General features: G+C 36.1%; 3 protein-coding genes across 3 annotated transcripts; 2 read left to right on the plus strand and 1 right to left on the minus strand.

The window, feature by feature from the left end:
* The first annotated feature begins 638 nt into the window (after positions 1-638).
* On the plus strand, positions 639-5,831 carry LOC141657737 (putative protein phosphatase 2C 33). The gene is made up of 5 exons (XM_074465071.1): positions 639-1,777; positions 2,992-3,375; positions 3,534-3,651; positions 4,743-4,966; positions 5,098-5,831. Exons 1-5 carry the CDS (start codon positions 1,526-1,528, stop codon positions 5,560-5,562), a joined length of 1,443 nt encoding a protein of 480 aa, XP_074321172.1. The 5' UTR covers positions 639-1,525; the 3' UTR covers positions 5,563-5,831.
* A 448-nt stretch (positions 5,832-6,279) lies between these two features.
* On the plus strand, positions 6,280-10,597 carry LOC141657739 (uncharacterized). The gene is made up of 5 exons (XM_074465073.1): positions 6,280-6,557; positions 6,666-6,889; positions 9,082-9,162; positions 9,417-9,767; positions 10,292-10,597. The coding sequence occupies exons 1-5, from the start codon at positions 6,410-6,412 to the stop codon at positions 10,391-10,393; spliced, it is 906 nt and encodes a 301-aa protein (XP_074321174.1). The 5' UTR covers positions 6,280-6,409; the 3' UTR covers positions 10,394-10,597.
* A 67-nt stretch (positions 10,598-10,664) lies between these two features.
* LOC141657738 (aspartic proteinase 36-like) lies at positions 10,665-16,964 on the minus strand. Its single transcript, XM_074465072.1, has 10 exons — positions 16,443-16,964; positions 14,922-15,051; positions 14,538-14,785; positions 13,535-13,759; positions 12,619-12,775; positions 12,441-12,514; positions 11,838-11,934; positions 11,635-11,710; positions 11,403-11,474; positions 10,665-10,914 (listed from the first exon to the last, which is right to left on the minus strand). Exons 1-10 carry the CDS (start codon positions 16,661-16,663, stop codon positions 10,769-10,771), a joined length of 1,446 nt encoding a protein of 481 aa, XP_074321173.1. The 5' UTR covers positions 16,664-16,964; the 3' UTR covers positions 10,665-10,768.
* Positions 16,965-18,597: the final 1,633 nt, after the last annotated feature.

Here is an 18,597-nt window from a genome sequence, read left to right on the forward strand (position 1 = left end):
TAGGTAAGTAATCCGCGAAAGTGGTAATTAGGCCCCTTAACTCTGATCAATTGTGAAATTAGGCCCCATAACTTTTATTTGGAGCAATCAAGCCCCTTAAGTTTCATCAAAAGTGAAATTCAACCCCATTTTTTAAATTTACACAAGAATTTTAATTAAAAACAATTTATATTGGTATTAAATAATTTATTAAATAACTAAAAATTACTAATTGCAACTTTACGAATTTTTACATAATTTATTAATCATTGAAGAACACTTTTACATACATATTTAGTAAATTATTTATAATTTATATAACATTCATACATATATAATAAATTGTCTATATATTATAAAATTCAAAATAAAATAATTCTCAATATTTAATATAAATATAAAAGTTCTAAAATTATAAAAAATATATTTTATATTTGATAAATTGTATTAAAAGTGATATTAATATAAGAATTTGGTGAAAATTATGAAAATGGGGTTGAATTTCACTTTTGGTGAAACTTAAGGGGTTTGATTGCTCCAAATAAAACTTATGGGGCCTAATTTCACAATTGAACAGAGTTAAGGGGCCTAATTACCACTTTCGCGGTAAATAATCACTAGATTTTACTTATGTAAAACGATTTTATATTAAAATGGTTGATACTACTAATAAACATTATTTTAGTTCTAATAAAAAAAATAAAAATAAACATTATTTAGAGAGAGGATACTATTTAGAGAGAGAAAGTTTCTCCCTACTAAATTTGTGTTAAAATTGCGTTTCTATGGTCATCACTCATCACTGTTTCCTCTTTCTCTCTCTATCTTCAATTTAATTTTCTCAAAAATCGTTGAATCTTTCTTTGGTATATTCACAATTCACCAAATTCTCCTTAATTTTCTCTCTCTAGATAAAAAAAAATGGATTAATTTTGAGCGAATTACACTCATCACACACTTTTGGAATCTAAATTTGATCTGGGTTGTAATGAATTATGAATGTCTGAAATGGGTAGATGCTTAATTGTTTGATTATTGTTGTTTTCTGTGATTAGGGTTTGGAATTTGATTCAGAAAGGGGGAATTTTATGATTCTATGATTAGGGTTATTTTTGTTGCATATTTTTGTGAATTTAGTACTAAAAGTTAGCTGCTTTTAGATTATTAGATCTCTTACTTTATGCAAGTTTGTATCTTTTGAAAGAAAGGAAGAAAGAAAAAAGGGTGTTTACTTGGATTCTTTTCTTTGTTGTTGTTGTGATAATTGTTTGAGAATTATATGCTTTTGTTTATTCTTAGGAATTTAAGCATAAATTCTCTATAGGGTTTGATATTATTGCGTATCGATTTTCGGAGAATTTGAACATTTGGTAGTATAATTGTGGTTTTATTGGTGGTATATAGGGTTGAATTGTGGAATTGGTGGTGATAAAAAGGAAGAATAGGGTATTTAGAATTCGTTGTGACGGCTTCCTCAATCGAAAATAGAGGGTGTGATTGTATAGCTGGTCTGGAGTGCATAGTAGATATAATCAGGGCCCTGAGAATGGGTTCCTGTTTATCATCAGAACCCAGGAGTCCTCTCTCGGGTTCTCCTTCGGCTTCTTTAGGGGTACGAAGGAGGAAGAACTCTAAGAAACGATGGGGTTCTCGGAGTTCTTCCTTTGATCTTAAGAAGGATGAATATCTTCTTAAAATTCCTGGTAGATTGTTCTTTAATGGCTCGTCCGAAATTGCCTCATTGTTTACTCAGCAGGGTAGAAAAGGGACCAACCAGGATGCCATGGTTGTTTGGGAGGTACAACATCCCTTACCTGTATTTTATTATTTATGTATTTTTTTAATTTTTTAATGCCTGTTTGACCATTATGATGTTTGTTGATCTTCATTGCATTAGATTGGAAATGCGGTTGCGAGAGTTATCCTTATTGTTTCCTGTGTCTTTATTTGTTTGAGTACTATCGGTTTGCAAGGCTTACCGGATAAGTAGATTTCATTTATTGAGATTATCCAATCATTTTGAGTCGGAATAAAACATTTTGACTCCTTCCATGGAAGGGCATCTGAGATTATTGAATCATTTTTATTCATTTACTTGGTATCGCTTTCATCAGCCCACAATATTAGTGTTGCTCTTTGTTTGTGCTCTTTCCCTTCGTCCTAGGATATTTTGAGCGTCGTTTTTAAGTAGTATTTTAAATGTATTATTGATTGTTGATTGATTTGGATGGCTGGTATTGTAAAGGTGTCAAGTGATCACCCCCAAGGCCCCAACCCAAGTTGTCTATTTGAGCACTTCTTTAGTATGAGTAATGATTTTATCCTTATCCATAATTAGGTACCTTTAAACTATTTGTGTTTATTGAGCCTCTTCTATATTTTTCATAAAATTATAGCTTTATCTTGAAAATTTGTTTTATCAGACGTATTTATCATTATCTTACATTTTCTAGTGGTAGATGATATTAACAATAATCTACAAAGTCATGCTTTTGGACGATTCTTTTTTTTAATAGGTGTTCAATCTGATCTGTATCCTTGTGAAATTTTAAGATGTAATTGTCACTAGATTTGTAAATATACCCGGTAGCTTATAGGAATTTACGGTTAAAAAAAAGTTTTTACGAAGCAACTTCGCTCCCTCTCTAAGTAAAAAATGTTGATTCTTGTCATTTGTATTTGAAGTGGCGGTTTTACCCGCATCATCTTCCAGACACAGACTATTTCCTTGAACTGCCTCCTTGTTACTGTAGACTGCAAGTGTTCTTTTTTACTTTTCTTCTATGCTTTTGTCATTACCATCTTTATAACCTCTTTGTTGTTTGGATATGCTGTCTGTTCTTTCTGAATACCTAAAGAAACCTGGGATTGCTATTATGCCTCGTTTGAACTTTGAAATGAAGTATGAGATACTTCCATTTGTTCTCGGGAGCTTAATTTTTTTTGTCACGTGGTAGATATATTATTCACATGCCATGCTTACTAATTCATCTAGATGATTTGAATTTTCAGAATTTTTGCTCAAGAAGTGACACCATTTTCTGTGGGGTTTTCGATGGCCACGGGCCTTATGGCCATATGGTTGCTAAGAGAGTTAGAGATTCTCTTCCTCAGAAACTAAATTCTCAGTGGGAAGCAAATGTGAAAGATGAAGTTCTACGGGAAGTAAGCATCAATTCAAGTAGCCTAAACTCTGAAGATACCTCTTTCATATCTATCGATGAAGAATCCCGGCCTTCAGTTGATGTCGAGGATATTGACAAGCAACCGGACATCTTCCATGTTCTTAAAGAATCGTTTTTGAAAGCTTTCAAGATCATGGACCGGGAATTGAGAGTACATCCAAGTGTTGATTGCTATTGTAGTGGAACCACAGCCGTGACCCTTATCAAGCAGGTGTGAGGAATATTTCCTTTGCGGAGTTAATATCCAAAAAAATTCAGTTTACCATATACATATCCTTAAGCTAGTAATTCAGGCGGAAGTTGCTAATACTATCCAGCATCTTGTAAAACGTGTTTTAAAACTCTAATTCAGTAATTGCTAATGAACAGGGGCAAGACCTTGTTGTGGGAAATGTTGGTGACTCAAGAGCTGTGCTAGGGACAAGAAATAACGACAATTCTCTAAGTGCTATTCAGTTGACTGTAGATCTCAAGCCAAATCTTCCAGGTTTGTCTCCCGTTCGTCTCTACAATCTCTTACTATCCGTAAATGAACTCTGGTTTTCTTTTTTGGGTGTCGGTGAATAAACTTATCTCTTGAATTTTTTCTTTGGGTCGTTATGTTCGTGAATCGTGATCCTCATCTTTACACAATTTGCAATTACACCGTCTTCTTAGTCTGTTGCTTAAATCCGGTGCAAAAGAATTTGGAAGTTTTTCATTGGCAAAGGGAATATATTTTAGAACTAATGTTTTGTCCTGTGCCATTTGTCAAGCTTTTACGTGTTATAGTCGTATAAACCACAATCCTCTGTACTTCAGTTTGGATGTAATAGTTTCATAATCACAAAACAGGCCATGTTTTGCCTGTTTTGTCTTTTACTTTTGCCTGGATTTGGATTTTTTTGGGGGTCCTGGCCATACTGCTTTTGTATGGTTCTTACTCAGATCTTTTTGGAAATAAATGGTTTAGACTTGATTGTTGTTTATGTAAGCGCAGACGTGTTTCATGAACAACTAGCATCAAACTATTAGCTGGTTTTTTGTCCAGTATAGAGGCATTAGTTTTTGTTTTCCTTCTATATTATTATATATCCATTATCAATTATTATTCATTTTTTATGGCAAAAGAACTTTAATGAGGCAGCAGGTTAGTCAAGCATAGGAAGACTTAAATCATCTTTGTTAGGACTTAGGACCGGTAATAGGGTAAGGCATAAGCCTGCTATTGTGGTTCCTGTCCAATATATTTTTCCATCATTTCGTGAATTCAGATTTTGAACTGTCCAGTCAAGACTGTCTACACGAATGGTCCAAAAGTATCTATCTACTCATGATTTTCGACATTTTAAGACTAGTAGACTGTAAGAGCTAGTTGTTTTATTTTAGTTCTTAATTGTCGTCATGAATATGAATGGAATGATGTTTACTTGCCTTGATCAGTTTCGGTTTCCTTGGTTGTCCATTCTGCTTTTTCTGCTGTGCCACAACTATAGTTTTTTTTTTTTTACCGTGTAATTTAGGCTTAATTATTACCTGGCTGGTATTCCTGTCAAATTGCTGCTAAATCTTTTACTTGTGCTAAATAATTGGCAACAGCTGAAGAAGAGAGAATCAAGAAATGCAGAGGGCGAGTTTTTGCACTTCGAGATGAACCCGATGTTGCCCGTGTTTGGCTGCCGAATAACGATTCCCCTGGACTTGCTATGGCTCGAGCATTTGGAGACTTTTGCCTCAAGGATTTCGGTCTTATAGCAGTTCCTGATGTGTCATACAGGCGCCTCACTGACAAGGATGAGTTCATTGTTTTGGCTACCGATGGGGTAAGACTCAACTACAAGCCTTTTCTTTTTTTTGAAAATTTTCCACCTCGGTATTCTATGGCGCGATCCAATTTAAAAATATCACTGACAAGGATGAGCTTATTAACCGTTACTGTGGCAATTGTCGACAGATTTGGGATGTGCTTTCCAACAAGGAGGTTGTTGAAATAATAGCTGCAGCCCCTTCAAGATCCACTGCTGCGAGATCCTTGGTTGAAACAGCGGTTCGAGCTTGGAAACTAAAATACCCGACTTCCAAAATCGATGATTGTGCCGTCGTCTGTCTCTATCTCGACTCCGACACTAACAATCTATCATCTGCATCCAACGGTCAAGACAAAGAGCAGACAGCTGCCGTAGAGCAAGCACTTATCGGTAAACCTGAGAGAGTGGCTCCTGAACCAACTGGCGTTGACCGGACAATACCCGTGAATACAGTAAGAGGTATCCTTCTTCAGAATACAAGCGACGACGCGGATGAGGATGCCAGAGAAGATGACATGTTATTACTCGAGGACTATTCAGCATTAGAAGGAGTTACTCGGGTTAATACGTTGTTGAATCTGCCGAGATTCACACCCGGGAAAAATGGTTAAGAATGCCCCAAGCAAGACGATGACCCAACTGGTTCACATTCGGATTGGTCGGGTTGGATCTAAGCTTTCAGATTTTTCTTTTATAAAAACCTATACTCCTGCTTCTGCTTTTCTTTTGCTATTTGTGTCCTCAGAATTTGTAATTGAGTAGGAGAGACTTGCCCAGCTATATTAGTTGTCCTGGGAAGCAATCCTCTCCAAGTAGCTTGGTTAGCAATGAATTTTGTAAAATTATAGTATTAATATCCATTTTAAAAAGTTTTGCATTTACTTGCCTCTTTCTAGAATGTGGTCGGTTGCTTAACCGAGAAGAAAGTGGGTGCGGGTCAGGTCATTTTTGGGTCGGGTCATTTTCGGATGGGTCATGTTAGGTCGGGCGTTCTAGGTTACTTTGGGTTATACGGGTCAGGATTTTGCTTTAACTAAGGCCCTATTTTTTATGGCTTAATTTCAGCTGATTTTGGTTCAGTTTAACTTCATTCAGTTCAGTTCAACTTATTTCAGCCGAAAAAACAGGCCTACGTCATTTTGGTCTTTGCCAAAAAAAAAAGGTCATTTTGGGCTTGTCAGGCCATTTTAGGTCACTTCAAGTCTTCAAATCAGATCTATCGGGACAAGTTTAGGTTACATTTTCTGAATCATTCTCGGGGTCTCGAGTCGGGTCTAATTATGACCCACCAAATACTAGATAAGGGCACTCCCTCCACAAATCAAATTGTGTCCCAATATTAGACACCCCCACCTTATCTAAAAGAAATACCAAAAAAACTGTAATCACATAACCAAAAGCTAGCCATGCAAACACAAAACTTATTCTAGGTTATACTTAATAGAATGGAGATTAGAAATGTCCACCTTTACTACCACCCTTGTCTCAACCGTCACCGCTACCACCACCCCTACTTTCTTAGCCTCCAACAATCGCCCAAGCCACAAATTCCCGGTCTCGACCAATCATGTCAACCCTTGTCGACGATCATTACCCCTACTACATGGTACGTACCATATATGCTAGCGAACCGACTTACATAAAAATTATTGTTTAGATGTACGTTAATGTTAGTCGTTAATTTTTTGACGATATATATTTATAATTGTTTCAGTTGCGAATGATGCAAACAAAGAGACGTCGACAAAAATAATGGATGACGAATTTGAAGGCGATAAAATAGTCGACGAGATGGATTTCGGAGAAATATGCAATGAATTTGAATGCATAAGTAGTCCGTTGGTTGAATCGACTGCTAGACAACTTGTTCGTGACATCTTAGAGCTTAGACAAGGCAACCGTGCCCTTGGTACTTATGCTCTTAATGTCATTTATAAGGTAATACTTCTTTAACTCCTGTTAGAATCTAAAACCGATCATGGAACTCCAACCAATCCTGACACGGGGAGGTAGTGACAATAAATAATACCGGACTCTTGACTTTGAGTTTGGTAATTGGAATGAGTACAATCGAAGTCTCGTGATCGGTTTTATATTTTAACAATTCCTTTTTTTAAGCAAAATATGTTTGACTCTGCTGGCGGCTGCTATGATATGGCTTGTCGACTTTTATGTTTGGTTTTGGAATCAATGGAGGACTATGACGCTGATTCTGTATTGCAATTAGCAATATCTTTAAATTTGAATCTAGCGGCTTGCGCTAATAAACTCCATGAGTATGAGGCGGCTATAAACTTCTCCTCTTTGGTTTTGTCGTCCTTCCCAAAAAATGTAAAGGCTCTTTTTCGTCGAGCTATAGCTTGTATGAAGACTAATATGCTCATGGAAGCGCAAACTGATCTTGAAACTGCGTCAATGCTTGAACCTAAGAATAAAGATATCCTTAGAGAACTGAATGTTGTCAAGAATTTACGGGCTATTAATCATAACGGTAAGAGAAGTATAGAGGACCAGTTGTCATGTGAGGTGGCTAGGGAAAGTAAAAGACCTGTCCTTGATGAAAATACGGTGGACACCTTAGTTAAGGATAATGGGGGGTCTTCTTGTGGCTCTTGTGTTTCTCCCCTTTCTGACTCCACTTTCATGGATACCTGCATTTTGGACGATGGTAATCCTATAAATCTCGAAGGAAATTCTTCTCCTATTTTTGAGTTGGATCACAATCACAAAGACTCTCAAATAGGTGAAAACGAGTATATTCCTAAAAACTCGGTTCATGAGTTCTCAAGAAAAGGTGGAGGAAATTCAAGGCTAAGGATCTCCGGACAAGCTTATCAAAAAATGCTTCAAGGTAGTAAGGTGAACTTTTACAATAAAAGAGACTTGTCTACTATGACAATTCGGATCCTTAATAACAACGTCACAAAGGAGGGAGGAATTGCAAGAGATCATTATAAGGGAAAGAAGAGGAGGAGACGCTCTAAAAAGCGGAAACCGAAGACGGAGGTGGTAAATGAAGACACGGTAATTGAAGACACGGTAATTGAAGACACGGTTTCTTGTTCTGGAGCCATCAATGGGATTCATGTTGTTAATTCGAGGGAGTCCTTTATTGGGGTGGTTAACTCGAGCTCCTCCTCTATTTGTGACGACTTATCTCCTTCTGGTTCTCAAATCCTCCAAGGAGACCATACGGTTGTCGCCCCTAATTTCTGCTTACCCGTTTCTTTGGTGCATGACACGGCCAACACCTCTTTTTGTTTCCAAGCCCATAAAGATCCAAGTAAGAAGTGCAAGATTCCTCTCTTTGGTAAACAGTCACGTGCCTCGCCTACACGTAGGGTTTGCAGGAATCCCTCAGGTAATCGTCAAGTGAGTGAGACGAAGAGAATTTTTAACATCAAGAAGAATCATAGGCTAGGGGATGAATCTCCGAGACACAATGTATCTACTTGCTCTACAAGTAGGTCTTTCTCCCGTAAATCTCTACGTCCTCGAGGCGTAAGTGTGTCTTGTTGCAGGTACTCCTCTGAAGCCCAGCTGACGAAGAAGAGAAAAGAAGAATTCGCTCATTTGGCAAACCCGGATCGTCCCCTCAAGAAGCCTTTTCTTTTTGCTAACCCCATTCTTAGTTTATTTTCTATTTCGGATAATGTACTAATAAAGGTCTGCTCAGAGTCGGCTAAGCACTATGTAATGAACCTTTCTTTACCGTTGCCAAAAAAAAAAAAAAAAACAATTCCTTTTTGTTTGATTGTTTTCTAGTGTAATTGAATTTGATTTGTTAGTTCAACTTCTAGACTTAATTATTTGTTAAATCACAAATAGACGGTTTCTCACTAAGTTTATTGAGAATTGAAAGATTACCTTTTTCGAGCCTGATTATGTGTTTTCCTTTAGTCTTTCTCAAATTTCGGCCTAGGTACAGCCTATGGCGTGCTGTACTGTGCTGGATCGTGCCAATCCTGTGTCATGCTAAAATGGGATATTGGTCTATCTCTACCTAATTTGACTCAATTTACCTTTTTTTTTTCTGAGGAAAGCCATTTTATTGTTGATCGTGACTGTAATTATTAGTAGACCGTTTTATATCGTCCGATTAATTAATCCATTGAGTGATTTAATTACAGGATCCAGTGAGGAGTTTTTCAGGAAGGGAGAAATACAAGAGGCCACTGTGGGTTACTGAAACACTTGAGAATACTAAAGTGGTAATTAAGCTCAATCTACTACTAAGTACTAATTACATTTCAATCAACAGTAATTATTGTGTGAGACGGTCTTATACGGTAAGACGATCCATTTGTATAAAAATAACTCTTTTATTGATAGCAATAACTGAATGAATTTTCATAGAAGAGGATTGTCTTATGGTGTGAGACCGTCTTATTCTAGAATTTGCGAACAAACAGTAAGTACTCTTAATTAACACATTCTCTAATTACTTAATTAATCTATACAATAGGGAGTTCAAGAAATGGTGATGTTATCAACTAGTGTCCTAAACATTAAATGGACTCTCAAAGGAAAACCAAAATCAATCTTAGGTAGCATTGGAGGAGAATTAGTGATTAAGGTGAATTCTAAATTCACTTTAAACCAAATTAGTGGACAAGTAATTGAGCATGAAGAAACATGGGATTTATCCGAGTCGTCGCCTATTGCTCAAGCGTACTTTTGGGCGTCACGCCGCCTGTTTGCCACCAAAGAAGCCGGGAAAGATGTCGTTGACTCGATCAAGTCGATTGGGAGCAAATTTTCGATACCTAAGGAGGATGTTGAGGTGTACCCTGACCCTTCTGGTGATCCTACTAAGGTAATTTTATGTTTTTAAGTATTATCGTAAAGTAAAAAGACGATCTCATGCTAAGATGTTAAGGTGAAAACTCAGAAGGGTTGGGTTAAGTCAGGTTGTGTCATATTAGGTTCACATCTTCTCATGTTAACATTACACATTGCATCAATTGGATTTAGTTCAGGTCATTTCAGGTCAATTTCTAAGTGGGTGTGATTTTTGTTATTGTTGAGGCGTTGAAGCATGTTTGTATTTAATCATTTTATTAGTCCTGATGCGTTCTCGATAAATAGATATTTAAATTCAGCATTAGGTTCGATTATCTTGTCGAGTTTGGTACGACAAACCGACATTGAGATGTACTCGAATTGTAATCATGGTCGGGTTGGTTAGGTTCTACACGTTTTCCAGTTTTATGTTAGGTCACATCCACAACAAATTTTTCGTGTCGAGTCAAGTTTTGATAGATCAAACCCGAGTACCCGACACACAATACAAAATGCAATGCAATCTGCTGACATGACTCATTTGCTTTGTGTATTCAGTTCTTCCAAAGGGACGATGACTTCCAAAGGGATGTGTACCAGATTGGACTATTCCTTGCAATAGTGTACTTCGTAGTACAATACCTGAGGGCAACTTTGTAATTTGCAAGCTTGCGACATCTCACAACCGATTTAAATAATGCAAAAGAGAAAAGGGGTTGTAAATCGTCACAAGCTTGCAACAGCCACAAGCAGGAATTGACATTTCATCTATAATCGTTTTGTATATTTGACATAATTGACAATACTGTCCTTTTAAAATGATTCCTCATTATTTTAAAATGCATACCGAGGTTTTCTTTTGGTCATATTCTCTTTGAATATCCGAGGATAATATTGTCACACATTTACACCCGAGGGCAGAGATGTATAATGAGGAAACCATTATACTTACATGTAAATTTGAATGAAGTCGAAAGTCGAATTAGCTACAATTCTATACCATTTGGTGTAAAAAAATTGTTAGAAGAGTAAAGATCAATGACTTGTAAAAAAAAGATTAAATAGCACAAACAGAAACAAAAAACTCATGCTCGAAATCGAGTTAGCAGAGGAGATATCATGCGCGCCTATAGTATTCACAGCTCCTGTAACTTTGTCCTTCACTTTGATGCTGGATGAGCCTGAAATATAGCATTTGGACCGTTAGAGCGAAGACGCAACCGACTGAGTCAAAACCGTTCACTAGTTTAAGCTCGAGAGGCAACTGTAAAAGCTATGGACCATTTGAACTTTACTCCAATGTCTGACAGCTACCCGTCTATGACTCTATGGCAGCATTGACAGGGTAAGGGGTCGGATATACAAAAACCTGTCAAAATTGACAGGAGCCGAATGGTACTACCTCTCCTGAAATAAGCTGATGATAAATACACCAGAAACATACCCGACCTGACCCAACGCATACCCAAATCGAAGCATGAATGAAATGATCCTACACAAGTTACGCGTTTTCCAGGCCTAAATATACGTAGCCTTATTTTTCCTAATGACCAACAACAAAAGATTACTCGTAGATACTGCGTCAAAGGATTATTTGGCCATGTCATATTAGTTTATTTTTATATTTCATTAACCAGAAAAATCATCAACAAAATTGTTGTATGCTTACAGTTGTATGGAGTCCAGCCAATAGTTCCGTTCTCGAGGTCGTAGTATACAAGTTTGCTAGACAGTACAATATCTGCAGCAAAGTGGGAACCAAAAATGAGCCAGTTCATAGAGAAAAGAAAAGAGAATACGATCAATTCTGTCATCCCTCTTGGTTCTCCAGAACACGCTTTTTTTCACTTGCCGTTTGTAAAAAAACCACATTAGTTCTATAATTAGTTGAGCAACTGTACCTCCCAAAATAGTAACATCCTTTCCATCTCGAGACTGCATTCCGCTGCTCATCCAACCAAAACACCACTTGTGATCCTGTAAAAGTGTAAATTTAGATGGACATCAATTAGTACATTTTATCAATTAATATGTTAAGTTGTTAACTCTACACACATGATATCTTCTTTTGCACCTAAAAGTTATAGAAAGGTGGTATGCTTACATCCTCGCCGAGCGGGAAGAGATATTCGTGAGGATATACAGTCAATTTGAGGGAATTTTCGAAATGGAAAATAACACTCGGGAAATTATCATCAAGACTGCAACACAGTAAAAAAAAAGGTTAAAGATAGATTAGTATGCACGAAAGCAACATAAATCTATAGTTAAATAAAACATTTAAGAACTGTAACCCGTGAAATTAATCAACAAAAAGCGATCTGTGTAGGACATAGGAGCATCACAGAGGTGTAAGTGTGTAACCCATTTTACTACATATATCTGCTTGAATACAAGTTGGGATCTCTCCCATGTTAGAAGGAATTTCCTCTTACAAGTTACAACACAAATTACGGTCTCACACATTTAATTTTTAGTCGTCGTGTCCTATAAAAATGTTTTTTCATTGACAATACGAGCCATGCCTCGTTGGCTGCCCTAACTCATGGACACGTGCCAAACAAAAGAAGCTGGTTTAGGTTGCATAGATGGAGAGTAGGGGCAGCAAAGTATCGGAAAATGAGCCAAATAAACGTATTCTAGAGTATGTGTATTCAATGCAAGCCTAAGGGATTATCAATCAAAATAAAAGGTTACAGAAACATACTTTCCAGTGTAACGAAAGCATTTGAATTGGTCCTGAACAGTGTGTAACGTTAGTCCTGATTGCTTGGAAAGAATCTGCTTTTTTTTAACAGAGAAAAACGCAGAAGCAGATGATCATTAAACCCCCGAAATGACATATGACATATCCAGTAGCATCAAAGGCCATCTAAGACACGCACCTTTTTAACCATTGCGTTATAAACATCATCTGGAAGATAAGCCAGAGTTGTACCACTGTCGATTATTGCCCCTCTATCACTCCCAGAGGAATCTGTAGAAAGTTCTAGAACATCACCAGCCACCTCTATACTCTTCATGACAACATTGTAATGCGCCCTAAGAGGGTAGTAGCAGTCTAATTACAATATTAACATGAAACTTGAATTTAACTAAACATGCAAAAAAAATAATCAAAAACAGAACTCGGTAGTCAAGTGACCACTCTGACATGCATTCCACATATAATGATAATAAGACACTATCATAATTAACAAGATGTCACAATCTCGTAACTAAAAACTGTAAACAAGAAAAAATGAAATGTTGCACTAATAAAGTCTCCAGACCGTGAAAAAAAATATTAGAAAACCTGACAACTAGAAGAGAATTTTTCAGTTCCGATGCCAAATAAGAACCAAGCTGTTCATGAGAGACGTTGTTTCGTTTTCAAGTTGTTCCCAGACGTTTAGCAAATAGTAAATTTCATAAGTCGTCTGGTTGTGCACAATTCTTGACTCCTAGGCTTACTGCAATAAATGATTAGCTTGTGGATATATGCCAATATCAATATCCTTTTTTGGATAGTGGAACTCTCAAGCATGCTTTTATAACCACCACGGCACCACCTACCACTGATAGTTTATACTCCTCATTAGCCATCCAACATAATATCTCAGTCCTATAAATAAGGCCAGACTATGTCCTACTGTCCTAGGAAGATGGAATCAAAGTAACAGCATGTATATGTAAGTCAAGAAAACGCGGACTATCAAACTAAAACATTAAAATATCCAAATTCACACAATTGTTTAGATAGCATAAATGATAAATAATTTGTTAAGCAAAAAACAAAAAGTGAGTGACGACATCACATACTGATTTGGGATTAACGGAGTAGTATTTAGCTTTGGCTCAACGAGTTGCCCAATGGCGAAGATTCCACCCCCGTCATCATTGTCCAAACAATGAGAGAAACTCTTTTGAACCTTCCCGGCTGCACTAAGCTGGGAAATCACAGACGAGTTTGCTTGTCCAAAACCAATGATCCCATCAAGTGCTTCATCAGAGGAACTTAACTGACCAGATTGTTTAGACCCACACCTGACAAAGAAAAAAGGTGTAATTTCAAACCACCAACAGCATTATATAGCTTAACATAAAAGTAGAAAACAAAACCATGTTCAGAGAAACATATCCGACTTTAGCGTTCAGTGGAAGTGATTGAAAACATAAGAAATTTGAAGACAAATACATTTATAGCTAAACCTTGGATTTATAGGTGACTTCATCAGGGACATTCAACGCAGTGTAGTTTGGCTTAGTTATTTTTTAAAGAAATAAGAATTCTTTAGTTCTATTGTTTATTTACCAAATGTAGTTGGGGATAAAAAAAAAAACTTGGACTAGGTAGTTTGAGATGTTACTCGAGATTGAGAGCTCCCGAGGGTTGGAATACTTGAACATATAAAAAGTTTATAACCCAATAAAAGTGCTTACAAGATCATAACTCCACGCATAGCCTTAAGACCCAACAATTGAGTCTCATAAAAGGTAAAACTGATGATACAAGAATGATGATGTCTCAGTACAAACGAAGCATTGTATTATCACCAAAGCTGCAAGAAAATTTATGATAGACCCGAGTTTTAACTACTAAGCTTCCTCTTGCTCCTATGGCTAAACTGTTTTTGAAAGAAACAGCTACAAGACATGGCAATCCCTCCAAAGTATATGTTGCTAAGGTAAAAAATGTACAGAAGTTCACCAGATAAATAGATATGATTTTCGTTTTTCCGGAAGGCTCGTTAACTACATTCAAAACTTGCTTCATCTTAACTGTTCATGATAAAGGGACAACGGTAAAAGAAGTTTTAATTACCCAAATGTTACAGAGCTATTTCCAGTTGTAGTTTGCTGATTGCCAGTTACTTTATCATAATGAAATGTATCTTCAACAAAGTAACCAGAAGTTGAGCTCCCATCTCCGTATGTAACTTCATACAGACAAGGCATATGTGACTCACAACCAGATAAGATGCCCTGGTAAATCATGGCGCACTGCTTTTCATCGCAATTAATTAAGTTGGCTGTAGATGAACTCTTTGGATCGTAAAGATTTAGTTTTATCTGTAGCATGAAAATAACATTAACATTAGTCACAGATAGAGATTTCATAACTCGTTGACAAGCTTTACTGAAATTTTGAAAGCACTATGAACAATGAATGGGCCAAGTAATTACGGGTAAAAGTCAGGAAACGTACTCCTAGCCCACTTCTCTTCGGACAATTATTACAGCCAGCACAATTAACCCAAAGAACATCACTTCCTGTATCAACTTGCACATGATAGTCCGTAGGAGGATTCCCAAGCTGAATTTTGGTAAAGTAGAGCCTAGATACACATTAGCCAGACTCAGTTAATTACACTTCTCCTAAACTAAATCAATCTAGGAAAACAAATAAGTTGGAAAATAAATTCTCTCATTTATATATGTAACTGCTATCCCAGATACTGACTGACAGCTCCATTGGATTAGCAAACTTAAGGGGTTTAATAACTACTTTCGCGGATTAGCATAACTCAAGGCTTCCAGCAATTAATTCACTGCTCCTAGGCGTTGACAATAATCAGTGAGTACTACTTCCAAGATTGGTCGTTTAACTCGCATGGACATGTCTCTCTATATCATGAAGCATGAATCCTTCCACACAAAAATAGATATCTAGAGCCCCTACAAATCTCGGAATTCATCAAAGTTTTCACCTGTCTACAACTTTGCATCTCCTTATACACCTCAATAAAACGATAGTGTTAAGCCTCTAGATCAACTGGTAAGGAGCTGTTATAGCTTAACCAGAGGTCTCGGGAATGCAACAATGTTAAAACTCATGAGGAAGAGCTTTACCGCTCTAGTGGTCCTACCCTGCTCAAATCCGGACTAAGCAGAATGATATACACCAAAAAATAAAATGAAAATGGTAATACCATTGAAGATATAATTAAATCCTAAACACATTAATGCATTCAAAACTGAAACTCAACCCAATTAACCATAAACACAAACTAACATTACCCCAATGCCTCCATAGCTCCCATAAATTCCGAGATTAACCCAATTAGCAAAAACCAACAGAAAACTTACAAACTAAGCTTAAAATCAGAATAAAAAGAGACGATTAGAACAAAAAGCACAAACCCAGCACATGTCTAGAGCCCCTAAAATCTCAGATTTCGTCAAAGTTTTCACATGTCTAAAACTTTCATCTCCTTATACACCTCACTACCACAAAAATAGTGAGCACTTAGATCAACTGGTAAAGGGTTGTTCTAGCTTAAGCAGAGGTCTTAGAATTGCAACAAACTCATGAGCAAGAGCTTTACCACCCAAGTGGTCCTACCCTGCTCAAATCCGGACTAAACCGAATGATATACACCAGAAAAATTAAATGAAAATGGTAATACCATTGGAAGATATAACTAAATCCTTAATACATCAATGCATTCAAAATTGAAACTCAACCCAATTCACCATAAGCACAAACTAACATTACCCCAGTGCCTCAATAGCTCCCGCAAATTCCGAGATTAACAAAATTAGCAGAAAACAATAGAAAACTTGCAAACTAACACAATCATAACAGCAACAATAACATCAACATCATTACCACAGTGCCTCAATAGCTCCCGCAAATTCTGAGATTAACAAAATTAACAGAAAACTTGCAAACTAAGCTTAAATTAAAAATTAAAAAAAGGGAGGATTAAAACAAAAAAGCACAAACCCAGCATCAGATGGCTGACCATTACCACCAAGAGGAAGATCAATGGTAGCAAGAAATCTACCATGGCGATGGCGATATTGATCATGAGCTCTAAGCTCTTTTATTGTTTTCCTTTCTCCTTTAAATTTATGCTCAACTTTGAATAAAGCATTACCATACACCATTGAAATTACTTGCAATATACACAAACCCATCACCATTATTTTCCTTAAATTCATCATGCTACCTCCAAAATTCAATCTTTCTGTGATTTAAGAATTGCCCACAAAAACCCAGATTCAAAGTTTCAAATTTTTTTCAAATTTTTTCAAATTTTTTTGGGAGAGGAAGCTGATTGACCAATTTGACCAGCTTCCGTTTATTTTTATTTTTTAGTTTTTTTGGATTTGATTTGAGGAAATGAAGAAAAAAGAAATAGTGAAGAAGAAAATAGACTTGGTTAAGTAACGAACGTATTAGGAAGCAACCATGTATTTTTGGAATGTAAACAAATGACCAAATGTGATTTGGACCATGTGGCATACGCGTTTATAGCATTTCTGTGGGAACATAAAATATAAGCAAATACTTCCGGTCAATTATTATCTATTGTTTTTTTGCATAAAGATTAAGAAAAGAAGTAAGAATGAATTTGTACCACACAAATCGCATAGCCCCACATGTAATGAAATGTGATCCACAAAAGATTGCCAAAAATGGAAATAGATACTCCGTAACAATTGAATGATATACCCCCAAAATGGAAATAGATAACTATTGTCGGGACGAAGGGAGTATTGTATAAGTTTCTCTTAAGGCGGGATGAGTATTCGTTTTGAGATTAAACAGATCAAATATGCATCCACTTGCATAGGGCACGCATAAGATAAACATTTTGTTATTCTTTATACTTAACCTGTATTGAACTTAAAACGGATAGTGTTGTTTTAAAAAAAAAAATTGGCGAATATTGTACTCTGTATGATACTAATAATATACTATATGATATATAGGTTTTCTTTTCGATATGGATATAAAATCACGAGATTGTAAAAAAAGAATATGTTTATGTTTATAGATTTTTTTTTTTTCAAAATTATTTACAAATATTTCTTTATAAACTAAATTTATGGTTTTTTTACGAGTAATTATTATATTTAGATTAGATTCAAGATATAAAATCACAAGTTTGTAAAATAGATTATTTTAAAGTTATCATAATTTTCTTTTAAAGTACTCATTTAAGATTTTTTTTTTCCCCTAAAACCTTTCATTGCTTTAGTTCTTTCAACATATTTTCTTTCCACCCATCTATAATAGATGGGTAGCATTACAATATAATTGATGTTGAAACCATAATATATTTTCTTTCCATAGTTTTGTTCTTCTTTAAAACAAGATTGACGTGATATTTATTGCACTAAAAAAGTTTATCATCCATAGCAGGGAAAAAGTAGAAGATTATTTTCCCTCAAAAAAAAAAGTAGAAGATTATTTGTGGCGGTTGACATTGAAATATTGAATGACAGGTGAACAAGACACCTATTAGAAACATTATAAACAAATGAATAAGACCCCAAAAAAAGATAGATAAACAAATGACCGAGACAGATAATTATGTTAAAATGATCGGGTTAGTTTTAAAACCAGCCGGGTTAGATCAGATTAACTCGGATTAGAGTAGTCTCATTTTATCTGGCCGAAGTGGCAATCGACGATTGGATATGGTCAATTTTGCCATCTCGATTAGTTGCTACAGTAAACCATTTGAATTGAGTATGAATCCTCTCAATTTCCCAAAAGAAATGGAGAGTTCATTTCCATCTCTGGAATATTATATTGCATTCCTCTCCTTGATAGCTTTTTCCTTTATTTTTCGTGATAAAACTCGGATCGTTAGATCATATCCAATAAACTCTTGACCATTAAAAAGAAATGGAGCCTCAATTTCATTAAAAAGAACACAAATTCTTGTTTGTGACGGCACATATCCGTCACTCTTGAGTGACGGATACCATTTTACCTCACAAAGTACCCACTTTTTCTCTCTCTGCAACACTATTCATGTGGTCCCTTTTCTCCACTAACCCATTTTGTTACCATTTTAACTCACAAAATATCCGCCACAAATGGTAACCCGTCACAAGGAAGACCAATTGTAAAAAGAAATGGAGAG

This window comes from Silene latifolia, chromosome 5 (assembly GCF_048544455.1).
Source record: "Silene latifolia isolate original U9 population chromosome 5, ASM4854445v1, whole genome shotgun sequence".
In the NCBI taxonomy this organism is placed as follows: domain Eukaryota; kingdom Viridiplantae; phylum Streptophyta; class Magnoliopsida; order Caryophyllales; family Caryophyllaceae; genus Silene; species Silene latifolia.